General features: G+C 38.2%; 1 protein-coding gene across 6 annotated transcripts in view; it reads right to left on the bottom strand.

The window, feature by feature from the left end:
* Window positions 1–21,869, bottom strand: part of LOC110145427 (zinc finger protein 26) — a 63,015-nt gene that overhangs the window by 7,019 nt on the left and 34,127 nt on the right. Inside the window, exons 1-6 of one of the 6 annotated variants that reach the window (XM_070474956.1) lie at window positions 17,770–17,991; window positions 15,959–16,071; window positions 13,941–14,159; window positions 12,592–12,784; window positions 4,708–4,895; window positions 51–239 (exon numbers count right to left, since the gene is read on the bottom strand). The exons of 1 other annotated variant lie outside the window; for it this stretch is intronic. In XM_070474956.1, the coding sequence (XP_070331057.1) occupies window positions 51–86 (36 nt within the window). In that variant the 5' untranslated portion in view covers window positions 87–239; window positions 4,708–4,895; window positions 12,592–12,784; ... (1 more) ...; window positions 15,959–16,071; window positions 17,770–17,991. Of the gene's footprint in view, window positions 1–50; window positions 240–4,707; window positions 4,896–12,591; window positions 12,785–13,940; window positions 14,160–15,958; window positions 17,694–17,769; window positions 17,992–21,869 lie in introns of those variants that run through there. 4 more of the 6 variants (XM_070474957.1, XM_070474958.1, XM_070474960.1 and 1 more) reach the window with 4 other exon arrangements.

Below are 21,869 nucleotides of genomic sequence, written 5' to 3'. Positions count from 1 at the left end.
TTGTGGCATGCAGGCTCTAGAGCAAGGAGGCTTAAGTAGTTGTGGCTCACAGGCTCTGGAGTGTAGGCTCTGAAGTTGTGGTGCATGGGCTCAGTTGCCCCATGGCATGAGGAATCTTCCCAGACCAGGAATAGAATCCCTGTCTCCTACATTACCAGGCAGATTCTTAACCAATGGACCACTAGGGAAGTCACGGTATCTGGATTTTAGATCAAGATGGATTTCTGTCCCAAAGTCTCCTAAGATGACAAGAAAGCACAAACAAATGCTTTTAAAAATTCAAAATACCACTGGAAAATAAGAAACCTGACCAAAACAGCACATCACACACTGAAAGGGAAAAACCTACAATCAAGGATACTCTGCCTACCAAGGATCTTGTTCAGATTTTACAGAAATCAAAAACTTTACAGACTAAAGAAACCTAAAAGAATTCAACACCACCAAACCAGCTTTACAACAAATGACAAAGGAATGTCTCAAGGTGAAAAAGAAAATTAAGAAATGAGAAAGTCCACCAGTAAAGGCAAAAACACACAGTAAAGCTGGTAATCCACACACAAAGCTGGTAAGAAGGTTAAGAGACAAAGCTAGTAAAATCATTTATCAATAAGCAGTTAAGGGATCATAAAATAGGTGTAAAATATGATAATAGTAGGGAGGAGAATACAAATGCAGGCTTTTAAAAATGCATTTGAAATTATAAGATGAGCAACTTAAAGTAATCACTTACATATACATATTGCTATACAAAGATCTCATGGTAACCACAAATCAAAAAATCTGTAATAGATATACACACCAAAAGAGAAAAAGAGATACAAGTCTAACACTAAAGAAAGTCACATCAAATCACAAGAGAACAGAACAAAAGACAGGAAAAAGGAGACTTACAGAAGCAAATCCAGAACTTCTCTGTTACAAGACAAAAGAGGACACTATATAATGATTAAGGGATCAATCCAAGAAGAAGCTATAATAATTGTAAATACATATGCACCTAACATAGCACCTCGATGTATAATGCAAATGTTAACAGACATAAAGGGAGAAATTGACAGTAACACAATCATGTACTGTGCTGCTGTGCTCAGTCACTTCAGCCATACCCCACTCTTTGCAACCCTATGAACTGTAGCCCACCATGCTCCTCTGTTCACTGGATTCTTTAGATAAGAATACTGGAGTGGGTTTCCATTTCGTTCTCCAGAGGATCTTCCTGATCCAGGGTTTGAACTTGCATCTCCTGTGTCTCCTGCATTGCAGGGAGATCCTTTACCACTGAGCCACTGGTTTTATATATTACACACACACACACACACACACATAAATTAGGGGACTTTAACACCCCACTTACATCAATGGACAGATCATGTAGACCAAAGAATCAGTAAGGAAACACTGGCCTTAAAGAACATATTAGACTAAATTGGTTAATATAAACATAGAGAACAATCCACTCAAAACCAGCAGAATACACAATCTTTTCAAAAGCATGTGGAACATTCTCTAGATCACTGCAAAACAAGCTTGCATAATTTTAAGAAAACTGAAATCATATCAAGCATCTTTTGCAACCACACATGGTTGAGGTTAGAAATCAACTGCAAGAAAAAAAAAAACTGCAAAAAACACAAGCACATGGAGGCTGTAATATGCCAGTAATTCAATGGACCACTGAACAAATCAAGGAGGAAATAAAAAAAAATACCTAGAGACAAATGAAAATAAAAACATGATGACCCAAAACCTATGGGATGCAGCAAAAGAAGTTCTAAGAGAGAAGTTTATAGTGATACAAGCTTACTTCAGAAAACAAGAAAAATCTCAAATAAACAAGCCAACCTTACATGTGAAGCAACTAAAGAAAGAAAAACGAAATCCAAAGAGTATAAAGAAATCATACAGATCAGAACAGAAATACCTGAAATAGAGATAAGAAAAAAAAAAAAAAAAAAGGAAAAGATCAACGAAACTAAAAATTGGTTTTTTGAAAAGACAAAACTGACAAACCTTTAGCCAGACTCATCAGGAAAAAAAGGAAGAGGGTCCAAATCAATAAACTCAGAAATGAAGTTACAACCAACACTACAGAAATAGAAAGGCTCATAAGAGACCACAAGTAACTATATGCCAATAAAATGGTCAACTTGGAAGAAATGCAAGAAAAAGACACACAAAAAGGCAAAATGGTTGTCTGCAAAGGCCTTAAAAATAACTGAGAAAAGAAGAGAAGCTAAAGGCAAAGGAGAAAAGGAAAGATATACCCATCTGAATGAAGAGTTCCAAAGAATAGCAAGGAGAGATAAGAAAGCCTACCTAAATGATCAGTGCAAAGAAATAGAGGAAAACAATGGAATGGGAAAGACTAGAGATCTTTTCAAGAAAATTAGAGATACCAAGGGAAAATTTCATGCAAAGATGGCCTCAATAAAGGACAGAAATGGTATGGATCTAATAGAAGCAGAAGATATTAAGAAGAAGTGGCAAAAATATACAGAAGAACTATACAAAAAACATCTTCCTGACCCAGATAACCATGATGGTGTAATCACTCACATAGAGCCAGACATCCTGGACTGCGAAGTCAAGTGGGCTTCAGGAAGCATCACTATGAACAAAGCTAGTGGAGGTGATGGAATTCCAGTTGAGCTATTTCAAATTCTAAAAGATGATGCTGTGAGAGCTGCACTCAATATGCCAGCAAATTTGGAAAACTCAGCAGTGGCCACAGGACTGGAAAAGGTCAGCTTTCATTCCAATCCCAAAGAAAGGCAATGCCAAAGAATGTTCAAACTACTGCACAATTGCACTCATCTCACACGCTGGCAAAGTAATGCTCAAAATTCTCCAAGCTAGGCTTCAACAGTACATGAACTGTGAACTTCCAGATGTTCAAGCTGGATTTAAAAAAGGCAGAGAAACCAGAGATCAAATTGCCAACATCCACTGGATCATCGAAAAAGCAAGAGAGTTCCAGAAAAAAATCTACTTTTGCTTTATTGACTACGCCAAAGCCTTTGACTGTGTAGATCACAACAAACTGTGGGAAATTCTTCAAGAGAAGGGAATACCAGATCACCTTATCTGCCTCCTGCGAAATCTGTATGCAGGTCAAGAAGCAACAGTTAGAACCAGACATGGAACAATAGACTGGTTCCAAATCGGGAAAGGAGTACGTCAAGGCTGTATACTGTCATCCTGCTTATTTAACTTATATGCAGAGTACATCATGTGAAATGCTGGGCTGCATGAAGCACAAGCTGGAATCAAGATTGTTGGGAGAAATATCAATAACCTCAGATACGCAGATGATACCACCCTAATGGCAGAAAGTGAAGAGGAACTAAAGAACCTCTTGATGAAAGTGAATGAGGAGAGTGAAAAGGTTGGCTTAAAACTCAACATTCAGAAAACTAAGATCATGGCATCTGGTCCCATCACTTCATGGGAAATAGATGGGGAAACAATGGAAACAGTGACAGACTTTATTTTGGGGGGGGGGGGCTCCAAAATCACTGCAGATGGTGACTGCAGCCATGAAATTAAAAGATGCTTGCTCCTTGAAAAGCATCTTTTCAAGATATGCTATGACCATCCTAGACAGCATATTAAAAAGCAGAGACATTACTTTGCCAACAAAGGTCCGTTTAGTCAAAGCTATGGCTTTTCCAGTAGTCATCTATGGATGTGAGAGTTGAACTATAAAGAAAGCTGAGCACTGAAGATTGATGCTTTTTTACTGTGGTGTTGGAGAAGACTCTTGAGAGTCCCTTGGACTGTAAGGAGATCCAACCAGTCCATCCTAAAGGAAATCAGTCCTGAATATTCATTGGAAGGACTGATGCTGAAGCTGAAGTTCTAATACTTTGGCCACCTGATGCAAAGGACTGACACTGGAAAAGAGCTTGATGCTGGAAAGATTGAAGGCAGGAGGAAAAGGGGACAACAGAGGATGTGATGGTTAGATGGCATTACCAACTTGATGGACTTGAGTTTGAGCAAGTTGCAGGAATTGGTAATGGACAGGGAAACCTGGCATGTTGTAGTCCATGAGGTTGCAAAGAGTCAGACACGACCAAGCGACTGAACTGAACTGGAGGAAATGGACAAATTCTTAGAAAAGTATAATCTCTTAAGACTGAACCAGAAAGAAATAGAAAATATGAACAGACCAATTACCAGTAATGAAATTGAATTAGTAATTTAAAAACTATCAACAATAAAAGTCCAGGACTAGATGACTTCACAGGCGAATTCTACCAAACATTTAAAGAGTTAATACCTATCCAAACTGAAACTACCTGAAACTATTCCAAAACTTGCAGAGGAACACTTCCAATCTCATTCTATCAGGCCATCATCACCCTGAAACCTAAACCAGACAAAGGTATCACACACAAATAAAGAGAATTACAGGCTGATATCACTGATAAACATAGATGCAAAAATCCTCAACAAAGGACTAGCAATGTGAATCCAACAATATAGCAAAAGGATGGATCATACACCCTGATCAAAATGAGTTTATCCCAGGGAGAGAAGGATTTTTCAGTATCTGCAAATCAATCAACATGATATACCACATTAACAAACAATAGAATTAAAACCATATAATCATCTGAATAGATGCAAAAAAGGCTTTTGACAAAATTTAACACCCATTTATGATAAAAACTCCACAAAGTAAGCATAGGAGGAACATACCTCAACATAATAAAGGCCATATATGACAAACCCACAGCTACATCATATTCCATGGTGAGAAGCTGAAAGTATCCCTTCTAAGATCAGGAACAAGACAAAGATGCCCACTCTTGCCACTTTTATTCAACAGTTTTGGAAGTCCTAGCCATGGCAATCAGAGAAGAAAAAGAAATAAAAGGAGTCCAAATCTGAAAAGAAGAAGTAAAATTGTCAGCTTGCAGAAGATATGATACTATACATTGTTGTTTAGTTGCTCAGTCATATCTGACTCTTTTGCAACCCCATGGACTACAGCCTGCTAGGCTCCTCTTTCTGGGATTTCTGTTTGGACAATCTTGAATGGGATTTCCCAGGCAAGAATACTGGAGTGGGTTGCCATTTCCTTCTCCAGGGTATCTTCCCAACCCAGGTATTGAACCCTTATCAACTACCAAGTCTCCTGCAGTGCAGGAAGATTCTTCACTGCTGAGCCACTGGGAAAGTCCCTGATACTATAAACAGAAAGTCCTAAAGATGCCACCAGAAGACTACTAGAACTCATCAATAAATTTGGTAAAGTTTCAGGATACAAAAGAAATACACCAAAATTCATTGCATTTCTATACACTAATAGTGAAATATCAGAAAGAGAAATTAAGGAAACAACCCCATTTACTACTGCATCAAAAAGAATAAAATACCTAGAAATAAACTTATCTAAGGAGGCAAAAGACCTGTGCTCTGAAAACTACAAGATGCTGATGAAGGAAATTAAAGGTAATACAAACAGATGGAAAGATACACTATGTTCTCGCATTGGAAGAATCAATACTGTTAAAATGACCATAATACCTAAGATAATCTACAGATTCAATGCAATGCCTATGAAATTAGGGCATTTTCCACAAAACTATTAATAGAACAAATAGTATTAAAATATGTATAGAAACATAAGAGACCCCAAATAAGCAGGAAAGAATCTTTAATAGAGCTGGATGAATCACACCCCCTGACCAGACTATACTACAAGGTACAGTAATCAAAACATTGTGGTACTGGCACAAAAGCAGACATATACATCAATGGAACTAGATAGAAAGCCCAGAAACATTACCCACACACTAGGGTCAATTAACCTACAACACAGTAGGGAAAAACATACAACAAAGAAAAGATAATCTTGTCACTACGCAGTGCTAAGAAAACCGGGCAGTTACACGTAAATGAATGAAAGTAGAACCTTCTCTAACACCACATACAAAAATACACTCAAAATGGATTAAAGACCTAAATGTGAGACTGGATGCTATAAAACTCCTTGAGGAAAACACAGGGAGAACACTTTTTGATATAAATCTCAAAAATAGTTTTTTGGATCTGTCTCCTAGAGTAATGGAAATAAAGCAAAAATAAACAAATTGGACTTAATTAAACATAAAAGTTTTTGCACAGCAAAGGAAACCAGAAACAACATTTAAAGACAACCTACAGGATAGAAGAAAATATTTGCAAGTGATATGACTGACAAGGTCTTAATTTCCAAGATATACAACAGCTCATAAAGCTCAATATCAAAAAAACCACAACAATCCAATCAAAAAATGGGGCAGAAGACATTAATAGACAGTTTTCCAAAGAAGACATATAGATGGTCCAAAAGCACATGAAAAGGTATGTACCATCACTAATTATTAAAAAAGTGCAAATCAAAACTACAATAAGGTATCACCTCACAGCAGACAGAATGGCCATCATCAAAAAGTCTACAAATAATAAATGCTGGAGAGGGCATGGAGCAAACGGAACCCTCCTACACTGTTGGTTGGAATGTAAGTTTGTGTAGCCACTATGGAAAACAGTATGGAGGCTCCTTGAGAAACTAAAAATAGAGTTACCACAGACTTGGCAATCCGACTCCTGGGCATATATCCAGAAAAGATGAAAACTCTTATTTGCAAAGATACATGCACCTCTTAAGTTCACAGCAGCACTGTTTACAATAGCTAAGACAAGGACGTGACCTCAATATCTATGGAAAAGTGAATGGATAAAGATGTGGTACATATATACACAGTGGAATACCAGTCACAAAAAAAGAATGAAATCATGCCATTTGCAGCAACATGGATGGACCTAGAGATTATCATGCTGAGAAGTAAGTCAGACAGAGAACGACAAATATTATGATATCACTCATATGTGGAATCTAAAAAAGTAATACAAATGAACTTATTTATAAAACAGAAACAAAGTCACAAATATAGAAATCAAACTTATGGCTACCAAAAGGGAAAGGAGGGAAATGTGAAGGGATAAATTAGAAGTTTGGGATTAACACATACACACTACTATATATAAAACCCCATTGATAACCAACAAGGACCTGCACAGGGAACTATATTCAATATCTATAATAACCTATAATGAAAAAGAATCTGAAAAAGAATATATATATATGCATATATATATAAATGCTATAACCTGAAAGTAACACATTGTAAATCACCTATACTTTGATTAATAAAACACTTATAAGTGATTGTTCATATTAGTATTACTTATAAAAACTACATTTATATAACAAATATACCAAAAAGTATAAATATTCCAAGTGTCCATCAAGTGGTGAATGGATATATAAAAAGTGATATATCCAACACAATGGAATACTAATCAACAATAAGAATGTATTTCTGACATATACTAAAACATAGATGGACCTCAAAAATACTATGCTAATTGAAAGAAGCTAGAAACAAAAGATTACACATTTATAAAAATCCATTTATATGATATTTCCAAAAGGAAAACCTATATAGACAGCAAGCAAATTAGTGACTGCTTCAGGCTGGGAATGGGAGGAGGAACTGACTGTAAATGTCACAAAGATTCTCTTGGAATGACAGAACCCTTCTAAAACTGGATTGTGATGATGGTTATACGACATAAAGTTACTAAAAAAATTACTGAATTATACACTTGTCAGTGATGTCAGTGGATCCTACTGACATCATAGTTCAATAAAAGCGTTAAAAAGATAACAATATTAATCAATTTATGCCAACATATATGACAACTTAGATGAAATAGATATATTTCTTGAAAAACAATGTACTTAAAAGTGACAGAAGAAAGAAGGTCTGAATTAGTCCTTTAACTATTAGAGGAATTAACACTCACAATTTAAAACCTTCCTTCAAAAAAACCTCAAGTTTTAGATGGTTTCAGAGGTGAATTCTTCCCAACATTCAAGGAATAAATAAGATGATATCATATAAATTCTTTCAGAGAATAAAGAATGCAAACTTCTCAACTCATTTTATAAGGCCAGCAGACCTCTAATCCTAAATCAGACAAGAACCCAACAAAAGAACAATACAAGCTCTTAGAGAATCAAAATTCCTAACAAAGTGTTAGCAAATTGAATCTAGCCATGCAGAAAAGGGGCTTCCCTGGTGGCTCAGATGGTAAAAAATCTGCCTGCAACGCAAGAGACCAGGGTTTGATCCTTGGGTTGGGAAGACCTCCTGGAGAAGGGAATGGCTATCCACTCCAGTATTCTTGCCAGGAGAATCCCATGGACAGATGAGCCTGGAGGGCTACCATCCATGGGGTTGCAAAGAGTTGGACACAACTGAGCGACTAACACACACACATTCATAAAAAGTATAATGTGGCCTGACCAAATGAAGTTTCTTTCAGTTATGTAAGATATTGATTCTGAAATCACTATTATATTAACAGAATAAATGAGTAAAGCCATTATCATTTCAAAATGCAGAAAAGGCATATTGTGAAAACCTGTTCACTGTAAAATACTATCAACAAACTAGAAATAGGAGGAAATTTAATCTGATAATCATAATCTATAAAATATAGCATCATACTTAATGGTATAACACTGAGTGATTGGTCTCTGAGGACTAGAACAGCACTGTCCAACAGAATTTCTTGTGACGACTGAAATGCTCATATCTGTACCATCCAATATAGTCAATGGCAGCCACCAGTGTCTACTGAATACATCAAAGGTGACTAGAAACTGACTTTTCTATTTTACTTAATAGAAAACCTGGCTACAGGTTATATAACTGGGTTTCGTGCCAGTTTTTTGGGGGGGATGGCAGGTCTCTGTGCTAATAGTGGTGGGTCCCTCCTGAGTTTATGGAACAAGGTAACTCACAGTGGGCTGTTGGAGTTTCCAGGTGGGCACTGGCCATGTTAGAAGAACCAACCACTGGATTGGAGAGTTGGGGCTTTCAGAGAGATGCTATCAGTCCAACCTCCACGGAGCAGACAGGTCTGGAGGCTGAGTTCCATCAAATGGCCAGGGATTTAATCAATTATACCTACACAGTGACTACCCAATAAAAACTCTGGATATTTCTGCCTCAGGTTAGCTTTCTGGCTAGTAAGCAGACATAGGCCAGGAGGATGATGTATCCTGATTCCACGGGGAGAGGGCACAGCAGCTCTGTTTGGGACCCTGCCAGACATCACCCTGTGTCTCTTCATTTGGCTGGTCCTAATTTGTGTCCTTTGTAATAAAACTAGTTTTAGGTATGGCACTTTCCTTAGTTTTGTGAACTGTTCCATCGAACCTGAGGGGGTCATAGGAACACCCCAAATCTGAAGCCAGTTGGACAGAAGTGTTGTGTGTGGCCTGAGGACTCTCAAACTTACAGCTATCGACTAACGTGAAGGTACTCTTGTTGGGGATGGTGCTTTCACCCTGCAGAGTCTGTGTTAACTCCAGGGGGCTGGTGTCAGAGGTGAGCACATGTGATGTGCTATGTAGTGGACAGTGCAGGCCTGGGTGTTCCTAATGAGACAAGGGTGTTCCTAAAGTCACCTCTAGTCCACAAAGTACTGCAGGAGGTCAGAACAATACAATGTGAGGAACAAGTATAAATATTGAAAACAACATGTAAAGCTGTCATAGATGGCATGATTGCATAAAGAAAATCCAAAAGACCCTACAACAATTAGAATTAGTTAACTGTGGACATTCTTCTTTGACATCACATCAAAACTAATCAACTGGTCTCACAAAAATGAGCTGCAATGTAGAATCTTCATTCATATCAATGAACTTCTCACACAGTCACAATAAAATCTATTGTTTTATCTTGCTTTTTAAATGGATCATTTACTCATTAATGATTTTACAAATCATGCATTGGCCATGTGGAAAACTGGTTTCCTGAGTTTAAATCTCACACAAAAAAAGGCTTTACCAGTTAATTTTGTAAACATTTAATGCTGAAATAATTCCAATTTTACTAAACTCTTACATAATGTGGAAGCAACTTTTGATAAATTTTTTGACACTCGCATGATCTTGATAACAAAACTCAATAGGGATACTGGAAGAAGGGAAAAGCAAAGGCCAAGATACACATGAATACTGATGTGAAAATCCTCAACAACATCACCAAGCTACTGTACTGAACAAAATATAAAGAAGAAAATATATTAAGAATAAGCAAAACTCAAGGTTGATTTAATACTTAAAAGAATCATTGATATTTACTATATTAATATATTAAGAAAAAATATATTTTCACCTCAGTAGATACAGATAAAATATATCTGTAAGTGGAAGAATGTACATCACAAGAACTACAGATAACAGAAAAGTCTAACAGCTTTAAAAAAAAGCACATTTATGTTTTTCAAAAAGAAGGACTAGATTTTATAAGGGAGAATATAAAAGTATGAAAAAGAACAAACAGATGAAACAACACACCAAAAATTGAAAAATAGTCAACATTTATTTGTTATAGAATGTCTTAGCAAACTAGGAAGTCAGTTGAATTTCTTTTTGTTAAAAAAAAGTATTGCTGATATTTTTATAAACATGGAAATCTAACCAAATCTAAAGAAAAATTATTAGTTATGAAGTTTATGAAGTTCCCGAATAGCAAGCCAATATGCAAAAACCGAGTCTATGTCCATGTTTTGGCCATACTTTTAAAATTATAACAAAATTTTATGATAACTAAATTTTAAACTACTAATTGTAGGTTTAGGGCAGAAGATGTACAAACTGAGCCTTGATGTATCTTGTGGTACTAGAGAGCAGCGTTCTAGTTACTTAATAAATAAAAATGTTACAAGGAGGGTGTTATCATTTTGCAGCTCCTAATGAAATGATCCATATTATGTAGTGATCATTTAAAGCCACAGCAAGACAGAGAGACCTGTGGGCATCGTGTACAACTTCTGAAGCATTCTTGCCAAGAAGTCACACTGGAACCTGATCAAACCTCAGTATGGAACTGTCTGTGATGATGGAAACATTCTTTACCTGTGCTACCCAGTTCGTGGCTGTCCAATCTGTGGCTACTAAGCACTTGAGAGGGGACAGCCATGACAAAGGGATTTAACTGAATTAACTTAAGTTCAGTCGTATGTGGCTGGTGGCTTCAGTACTGGACAGCACATCTTGAATCTACCAATTTACAGGAAACACAGGTGACAATACACCAGTAACACCATGGGGATGCATTACCCACCACATCACTTATTCAGAGCCTTCAGATAGTGAGAAACTACAGATCAACGGCCTGGCCTCTTCAACAAATGGTTTGGATAGAAAAAAATACACAGTGCCAAGATTAAGAGACAGATCAGCTGCACTGTATGAACTTTACTTAAGAGTCTGATGCAAACAAATGACAGTTTATGAATTTATGAGATTAATGGAAACTTGAAAATGGCTGGATTTGATGATATTAAGAAGCTGCCTTCAGGGACTTCCCTGATGGTCCAGTGGTTAAGAATCTGCCTTGCAATGCAGGGGACACAGGTTTGAGTCCTGGTTTGGGAATTAAGACCCTACATGCTGTGGAGTAACTAAGCCCATATATCGCAACTACTGAGTCCATGTGCTACAACCAGAGACCTCTGTGCACTGCAATGAAAGATCCTGAAAGATGCAGGAAGACCCTGCACGCCACAACTAAAACCTGACACAGCCAGATAAATAAATTTTTTTTAAAAGCTTTGAAAAAAATAAACTGAGGAAATGGAATGTATATTTCTTAAAAAAGAAGAAGCTGCCTTCATTGAAGAGAAGGTTGCAAATGCAATGAATCTCAGAAACAAGTGAAAGTGAAAGTAGCAAAACACAAATAAGCATGCACAACAGCAGACAAACTAACTGTAGTGTTTCCCTATAAACACTTAGAAGTAAAACTAAACAGACAAGCAAGGAAATGGTTACAGAAGCTAGAGTCCTGGTTTCCTCTGTCAGGCAGAAGCTGTGATTGAGAGGGGATGTTCAATTTCTTGAAATGAAATGGTGGTTTCATGGGTATTCATTTGATAACACATTAAGCTGCATTTTATGAACTTTTCTCCATGTGAATTCTGCTTCACAACTAAAGAGGTAAATAAATAAATAATTATGGTGATTAAGTTTGGCTTTGGCATACTACCCTTGGGTCACATTCTGTGGAAAACCATGAAAAATGGCTACAATAGTCTTGTATTTAATACAATGTTTCTCCTGAGGAGGTTATCACTATATCATTTACTTAAAGGCTTCCCAAGGAATGACCAGTAAATACTTACTTTCCATGAAGAACTTTGTTTTTTCCTTTGGATAATACAATTCATACAAATATATTTATTATACTTGTCGAAAATTTGAGAACCAAGTTTATAGCTCATTCAATAATTATGTAGGACAGTATGGCTTATAAAAATTGAAACTTTAAGAACTTCTCAAGGCCCTATAGTTATTGCATCACTGCTTTGACTTTGTCCCAGTTTGGATCTTCCATTCTGAGGGTATCTTCCCCTGACTTCTTAACAATGTAATCTTTCCTTTTTCACTCAAGTCTTACATACCTCTTATAATCCCCTGGAAAAATAATGAGGAATAAAATACAAACTCACCTGTATCATGGTCATTTCTGCAGCCTGTGTGAGATGATCAGCAAGTCTGAGGTTTGTTCAGTCCTGTGGCCTCTGCTTTTACCCCGAAGCTCGGGAGTGAAGTGTTCAATAACAGGAATGAATTTCTCTGCTGGGAATGCCTTTCTTGTCTCACAGGAGCAGGCTTATTTGTGGGGAACCAGGATCTGTGAACCTGGGGACCAATGCACTTCAATTGGTATATTCACAGTGCACCTAAAATCCCCTCCTTTCTTGCTAGGAAATAGGAATTCATAATCATTTAAGGCCAGAGTGTGTTTTCTGTATAGCTAACACAGGACTGCCAGGGACAGAAATAGAATGTGATATAAAAGAATGGCAGAAGTCTATGTCTCTGTACACAGATAAAGATTACTCAGCAGAAGCAATCCTGAGATCCAGTTAGTGTCCACTGAGGAACAGGTGCTAGGAAGGACAAGGCAGCTCTGTGTTTGACAGACTTTTGGAAAGCTTATGTGATTTGTATTAAAACAGATCTAAGTTTTAATCAACTTTTTCCTTTTCCTGGCTTTGTGACTTTGGGTAAGAACAAACAGGAAACTAAGGTTTAAAATCTATAACCTTCCTAATTTATGTCTGCCAATCATATCAATTTCTAAACGAAGTATGTTAAATTCTCCCAATATTATAGATTGGCCAGTTTTCCCTTGTACTTCTTTTGATGTTTGGATTATATGCTTAAAGTTATGTTGTTTGATGCATAGACATTATATATTTCTGGAATTACTCTTTAGTCACTATGTAATGCCACGGGGATTCTGAGGAACAAATGAGATATTAAAAGGAAAGTGACTAGTTCCTGGTAATAACAATAGCTCTCACATCTGAGTGCTTTCAATATATAGGACAAAATACTAAGCACTTTATAACAACCCTCACAGACAACCCAAAAGGCATTTGACAAAAAAGCATTTCACATCTCCATTTTATAGAATGAAAAATGAAACTAGAGTGTGCCAATGACTGCACGACTATTAAGTACCAGAAATGAATGCTATTTCTCTTTTTTGCTACGTTTAGGGTTGCTGTCGTTTAGTTGCTTAGTCGTGTCTGACTCTTTCAAACTCCATGGACTATAGCCCACCAGGCTCCTCTGTCCATTGGATTTCCCAGGTGAGAGTATTAGAGTAGGTTGCCATTTCCTTCTCCAGGGATCTTCCTGACCCAGGGGCCAAACCTGCATCTCCTCAATTGGCAGGTGGATTCTTTTATGACTGAGCCACCTGGGAAGCCCTACATTCAAGATATTTACTTCCAAAATCATAAAGTTATTTGTTTGTATTCATGTACACATATGTTCACACACTCACCATACATCCTGGAATTAGCTCTTATTTTTCCACGCACACATTCCGTCACCTTAGTTCCACAGAAACACAGCTTGCTCATCCCTATGACACACTAAAGCAGCGCTTCAGACACCAAACTCTTCCCTTTCATGTCTTCCTGTGATTCAGCCCTTGGTATCAACTCAGAGATATATATTGAGGTTCTTTCCAGTTACACAAGAAATGATTCCTTTATATACCCTAAATTGTGAAAATATATTCATTTTAGAACTGGAACTGGCACACATAAGAACTAAACAAAGAGACATAATTACTATTACAAAAGTAAAATATAGTGACAAAACTTAGAAATGTATATAAACTAAATAAAAAAAATTCTTACTTGTGACCAAACATAACCACACTTAAGAGGTAGTATAAACAATCTGGATACTTTTAACAAAAATATAAGGTCACATTTAAAAACTGTTTTTGCTTTCTTCCCATTATGCAAACCATCTATCCAGACCAACAGACATAGTACTGTAATATCAACGGCCTTCTTATTTAAACAAATAAAAAGGTAGGATAAAAAATCTATGCATATCAGAAAAAAATACATAAAACATAGAAATATACCTGACAAGAAATGTGTACGGTTCATAGTCTAAAGCAAACTAAAACCACCAATGGGGACTATAAAAATAGACTTCCTCACACACTTGTGAGGTCTTTCTAGGACAGAAAGACTTCATAATTCAGCCCTGAATTATTTATATTTTTAGTCAATTCCAGTCACAATCTCAAAAAAATTTTTTTTAACAAGCAATTCTAAAGTTCATCTGGAAGAAAAAAAGGTACAGGAACAGCTTTGGACACGTTGGGAAACACAAGATAATGAGTGTACATAGGTCCATGTAATATTAACATATATTGTACAATTTTATTAAAAAAAGTATTTCATACTGTCTCCAGAAAAGATTTACAGCTAAATAAAGCATAACGACCCAAATATGTAAATCTCTCATGCAATAAATGTGGCACTTCTCATCCCAAGTAAAACCTGATTACTTAATGAATAGGAGAAGTGATTAACACTTGAAAGAAAATAAAGCCAGATATCTATCTCATATATTACAACAAACTACAGTTGACCCTTGAACAATCTGAGGGTTAGGGACACTAATCCACCTCACCACCCATGCATTTGAAAATCCTCACATAATTAATTTTATAGTCAGCCCTCTATATCCAAGGTTCATATCTGCAGATTCAACCAACCTCTGATCATACAGTACTGTGGTATTTATTGAAAAAAATCTGCATATAAGTGGACCCATGCAGTTCACACCCCTATTATTCAAGGGTCAACTGTACTTTCAGATGGATCAGAACTTAAAATAATGAAAACCATGATAGTGCCTAAAGAAAACACAAATGAATATTTGTGTAATTCTGGGCAAAATGTCCCTACACATGCTACAAAGGCAAAAGTCAAAAAATTTTACTTAAAAGCCAATAAATTTAATGATTAAAAAATGTAATAACCTCTGTGTGGTTCAAGAAAAGTCAATCATAATACAAATATACACACATGCCCCAGACAAGGAAGATACACCTCTAGTAAATAAATAGGTCATTTCCTTTGTGTTACACTTTCACTTTATTTCATGAAATAAAAATTAAGCAGACAGCCAAATTCACAATGTGATCTTTAAATTTCCTTTGTCAGAAACTACTTGGCAAAGTTTAGTTGGGTTTCAGTGAAAATTTATCAAGAGTAGAGAGAGATGTTGAAATGAGGCATAAGAATCTGAGGTGGAAAAAGTGTGATAAGCCATCAGTGTGGTAGTTTTTAAAAACTTCTGATGTTAATTGCTCAGCACAATAGATCCGACCTTATTTTCATTTAATTTAAACAAATGTTTTTGCAGGTTGGCTCTTGAGAGAGCTTTCCCTGAGTGCTCTTCCACTAGACTTCATGTGTTCCTTCGGCAGATGGAAGCCTACCCCTCCGCTATACAGTTTCACCCCTTTTAACTTCAGGGGTTTGACTTTACCTCAGCAGTTTCCTGCAGAGCACCGCAGTTCTCCCCATGACACGCTCACGTTCACCTGCAGGAGGAAGGGGCACCTTCATCATCATCCCATAGTTCCCCCTCAGCATCAAGTCCTGTGGAATTACAAGGGAAAAAGAACAACGAAAAGTGACATTTACTCACACCTAACATGTGCCAGGCTTCCCTGGTGGCTCAGTAGTGAAGAACTTGCCTGCCAACACAGGAGACACAGGTGGGATCCCTGGGCTGGGAAGATCCCCTGGAGAAGGAAATGGCAACCCACTCCAGTAATCTAGCCTAGGAAATCTTGAGGACAGAGAAGCCTTGCTGACCTGCAGTCCATGTGGTCCCAAAACAGTTGGACACAATGTAGCAACTAAACAATAACTATGTGCCAGATGTTCTATACACCATGCTGTCTTTTTTGATGCAGTCAGCATTCATTAAGGAAGTCAGTCAGTCAATCAGTTCAGTCGCTCAGTTGTGTCCGATTCTTTGCGACCCCATGAATCACAGCACGCCAGGCCTCCCTGTCCATCACCAACTCCCGGAGTCTACTCAAATTCTAATACTGCACAAAAGTTCATGTGCCCCAAATAGATGAAATATGCACAAATGGTAGATTTGGGCCACTGGTTCCATGCAGTCTACCCAGGGCCTGTGACCAAGACCCACAACAGCAGTAGAAAGAGGGATGGGCAAATGTCTTGGGAATCCCTGTTTATATTCCCAGTACATGCACGATACAGTCCCCTGTCCAGAGATGGTGGCAACCGGGCAGACTAAGGAGAAAAAGAAGAGAAAGAAAAGATCTCAGGGGCAAGTTGAAAGAACTCCCCCAGAAAGGTCAAACTCCCCACTTGGGACAAAATATTTCAACTTAACATATCTGTGATAGATTGTAAGGGCTTTAGGCAGGATATGCAGCATATTCCCAATTTTGTTGTTGGGAACAAATAAGGTTATTAACAATATACACACATTTATTGACTAAAGGATGTACAAAACGTTAGCAGTGACTATTTCCTGTTGATGGGATCATGAATGATTTTCATTTGAATCTGTTTATCTGTACACTCTAAACTGACGACAGTGAACATATTTTAAAATCCTTAACCCAAGAAAACAAGCAAGCAAAGCAGTTTCAGTCCAGCACCATGTGGTTGAAACAGTAAGGAATCACTAAGTAATCAATAAAATAATGTGTTTTAATGATTGCAAAAAGCTTCCAAGCTAGAGAAGAAAAGGTAATTTCTCGCCACTCCCTCGTTTTCAGATGAAAAGCCTGAGACCCAGAAATTGTGAGTTGACTGTTTCAACTGGCAGTTGTGGGTCAAAGTCAGAGACAAGGCTTGAGGCCAACGCTGTCCTCACCGCATTAGCAACTGTCAAAGTTGCTTGGGTTTTTTGTTAGTAGAGACGCCTCGTTAAAAATCCTACTGATAAAAGCAGAGGCAAGCTGGGTGGAGCCTGGATGGAGGCGAACAATCGGGTCGCCCCGGTTACACTCCCAGGGCGCCCCCACGACTGGCCATGTGTCCCGAAGGTCGCGGGCGGCCGGGCACGCGCGTGGGAGACACCACCTGTACGAGCCGGTCTGGACGGAAACGTCAAGGCGCTCTGAGCACTGGCCGCGGCGGAGGAAGGGCCGCCCCCCACCCCTGGAGCCCACCGGTGCCCACCGCAACCCAGCCGCTGAGACCCAGGCCGAAGCGCGGACGCCGCCTGCAGCCCTGGCACGACCCCCAGTCCGGCCCCCGCGAACCCTCTCATTCCCCGCCGCCCGCCCCACAGGGATCCAGCCCCGGAACCTGCAAAAAACGCCTCGGACCACGGACGCGCCGAATGGGGACCGGGACCCAAGTGACCGCCCCGCCCCCGGGCTTTGCGCGACCCGGGCGGATCCGCGAGATCCCGACGGCCTGGAGCCTAGCCGGGGAACAGCGCGCGCACGAGTACGCGGACACTCGCACAGTGGCCTCTCGCGTAGTGGCGAAGGACAAAGAGAGGGGCCAAGCCGGCTGCAGAGGGTTGCGCGTGCGCGCGGGGAAAGGCCTGCCGAACTACACTTCCCAGGAGGCCCTGGGACACGCAGCGTCAGGCGTCGTTGGAACGCGGGTTGGTGTTGGAGAAAACAGAAAAATAATTTTAACGCATTTATGGAAAACGGATAGTAAAGCACAAAAAAATCGCAGTTAATCTATAACTCAAGTGCAGTGAGGTAGGTTATAATTAAGTCACTATATATATATATATTTAAAGAGAGTGACAGGTAGGATGAAAAAAGAAAATGCAGAGCCACAGACACTTAAGAGATTGAGAATCCACTCTGTATTAATAAATTCTAAATTCTTTATGGTTCTCAAGGAGTAGATGTGTCAGATTTGATCCGAGAAACGAGAAAACCTGGACGTGAATAAAAATGAAGACAATATCAGGGAATCTGTGCCAAAAAGTATCCATCATTGCGTTTCCAGTGATCAGAGAACTCTTATATTTAAATTGTTTCAGAGGAATTAGAAGAAGGAAAAGTTTCTATTTACTAAATGACATAAAGGTACCAAAATGGACAAATTATGATTTAAAAGGTAGCACAGACAGAACTTGATTATTGCTGCCCATGCAAAAATACTAAGTTAATCAATAGATAATTTTTTGTAGGATATTTTGTTAATATTTTGTAGAAATAGGAATATTTTCGTAGACTAGAAACCAAGTGGATTCTATTCTAGAAATATAAGGGTGATCAGAGTATATATTAACATAAGTAAATAAAGATAAAAACTGATATTACCTCGATGAGATGAAAAAATGTTTACCTGAAAAAATACATTCTAGGTTTTAAAATATAAGTTAGAAAAAGTTGTTTCCTAATTTAGCCTGATTGAAAAGATATCCATTTCAACTATTAAACTACTATGCTGCTTAAAGGTATCAGTAGGAGTTAGGAACATGGGATCCATACTCAGGATTCAGATTTTTTTTAAACCAGGCTAATACTGGTAATTTCCCAGTGCTCCAGTGATTAGAACTCCTTGCTTCCACTGCAAGGAGCTGGGGTTTGATCCCTGGTGGGGGAACTAACCAAGATCCCACAAGCCTGAGTGGCATGGCCAAAACAAAGCACCCACTTCCTGGAAAAATAAAGACTAAACTAATACTTAAAATGCAGAACACAAGCGAGTCCAAGTTCATGCTGGCGGCTGCATGACAAGGCAATAAATCCAGAGGTGAGTTGCTGGGGCAATGAGTAGAGACTTCATTTGGAAGGTCAGCAGACAGAGAAGATGGTCGACTAGTGTCCCAAAGAACCATCCTGTTGTTGTTTAGTGGCTAAATAATGTCTGACTCTGTGACCCCCATGGACTGTAAAGCACACCAGGCTTCCCTATCCTTCACTATCTCCTGGAGTTTGCTCAAACTCATGTCCATTGAGTCGGTGATGCTATCTAACCATCTCATCCTGTGCCACCCTCTTCTCCTTTTGCCTTCAGTCTTTCCCAGCATCAGGGTTTTTTTTTTTTCTTTTTTTCTTTTTTTTTCCAGTGAGTCAGCTCTTCTTATCAGGTAACCAAATTATTGAAGCTTCAGATTCAGCATCAGTTCTTCCAATGAATATTCAGGGTTGATTTCCTTTAGGGTTGACTGGTTTGATCTCCTTGCAGTTCAAGGGACTCTCAAGAGTCTTCTCCGGCAGCACAATTCAAAAGCATCAATTCTTCAGTGCTCAACCAAAGAGTCATGGTCCAACTCTCACATCTGTACATGACTACTGGGAAAACCCTAGCTTTGACTAACAGACCTTTGGCAGCAAAGTGATGTCTTTGCTTTTTAATATGCTGTCTAGGTTTGTTATAGCGTTCCTTCGAAGGAGGAAGTATCTTTTAATTTCATGGCTGAAGTCACCATCCACAGTGAATTTGGAGTCCAAGAAAATAAAGTCTGTTACTGGTCCTACTTTCCCCCCTTCTATTTGCCATGAAGTGATGGGACCAGATTCCATGATCTTAGTTTTTTGAATATTGAGTTTTATAAGAACCATCTTACCTGAGTTAGAATTCAGGCTTCTTTTATAATGAAAGGAGAGGCGGAGTGGTTGGTTTTTGCAAACTTCTTAGTGTTGGAATCCTTTGTTCTCAGAGCTGTTCATGTAGGTCTGGTCAAATGTTCATTTAAACCTCCAATAAGAGAAATGTTTTTCTTCTGCAACTTTTAATCTCTGTATGAATAGAAAACTGTTATACCTTTAAAGATCAGAGACTTGAGAATGGGTTATCCTGTAAATTTTAGACTATAGGCAACACTATTTTAGCAAAAGCAATAGAATACAAAGATTAAAGTAAAAGAAACAGATCAAATATGGAGTCAGATTTGTTCTTCCCTATTTTACAAGGATGTGTGTCAACAATCACTGCTGAAGCATACACATTTTTACACCACTTGGGGCTTTTATTCCATAAATTGTCAATTATATTTGCCATTTTTCAGTTGTGTTATCTGATCATGGAGCTGAATGTATATTGTTTACTAATCCTCAACATGCAATATATGTTTTAATTTTTTTCTGTCAATATATGCTTTACTTTGTTTATAAAATCGTTGATCCCATAGGCTTTATTTTTGACATAAAATTTATCTAGTGTTTCCTTTATAGTTTCATTTGTGGTTTACTTAAGTGTTTTGTTAAGAAATATTTCTCCATTCTGATATCATAAAGGATTTCCATGTATTATCTTTTAATAGTTTCAGTGTTTTGCTTTCACATTTAAATTGTATTCTGTCTGGAGTTGTATGTGTGCACATAGTATGAGATACTGTTCCAATTTCATTTTGTTTCCACATGGGAAGCCAGTTTCCTCAAGTTTGTTCAGTTGCTAGAGCTACCATAACGAAATATCACAGATGGGTGGGATAAACATCAGAAATTAATTTTGTCGAAATTCTGGAGACAGGATATCATAATTTTGTAGGTTTGGTTTCTTCTAAGGTCTCTGCTTGGCTTGCAGCTGGCTGTCTTCTTCCCATGTCCTCACATAGTCCTCCATCTGTGCATATCCTGTCTTAGTCTCCTTGTTTTCTCCAGTTTTATTGAGATATAATTGACATACAGCACAGTATACATTTGGGCTTTCATGGTGCCTCAGAGGGTAAAGAATCTGCCTGCAATGCAGGAAATGAGGGTTTGATCCCATCCCTGGGTCAGAAAGGTCTCCTGGAGAAGGAAATGATAACCCACTCCAGTATTCTTGTCTGGAGAATTCCATGGACAGAGGAGACTGGTGGGCTAAAGTCCATAGGATCACAAAGAGTCAGACACAACTGAGCAACTAACACTTTCACTTTTTCACAATACATAGTTATGGTGTATAGCATAATGATTTGACTAAAATACATCATAGAATGATTATGACAATAAGTTAGTGAACATCCATCACCTCATATAGATACAAATTTAATAAAATAAAAAATATTTTTCATTGTGATGAGAATTCTTAGGTTTACTCTCTTAAAAACTTTTATATATAACATAACAGCAGTGTTGATTATATTTATCATGTTGTACATTGCATCCCTAGTACTTGTTTGTCTTATAATTGCAAGTTACTTCCTGTTACACAACATAATGATTCTGTTACCAACTTGGGTCCTTGGACTCTTTAATGGCTAGAAATTGGTAAGTGGCCAGATAAGGAATTCAGACAAGGCTTTATTGGGACTCACACTGCAGAACAAGAAACAAATGCCCTTGCTTGCTTTCTGAATTAGGGTAAACTGGTCCTTTAAATGGGGTGAAGGTAGGGGTGGATCACTGGGTTGGGCCAAAGGGGTGGCTTAGGGTGGTCCACCCACCCACTTTGTTCAGGGATCATGCACAGTATCCTTCTTTTGCTCACTGCACCTCAGAACTAGC

The sequence above is a fragment of the Odocoileus virginianus genome, chromosome 12, assembly GCF_023699985.2.
Source record: "Odocoileus virginianus isolate 20LAN1187 ecotype Illinois chromosome 12, Ovbor_1.2, whole genome shotgun sequence".
NCBI classification, from domain to species: Eukaryota; Metazoa; Chordata; class Mammalia; order Artiodactyla; family Cervidae; genus Odocoileus; species Odocoileus virginianus.
The sequence above is the reverse complement of the archived record's forward strand: the minus strand, read 5'-3'. Positions and strand labels throughout refer to the sequence as shown.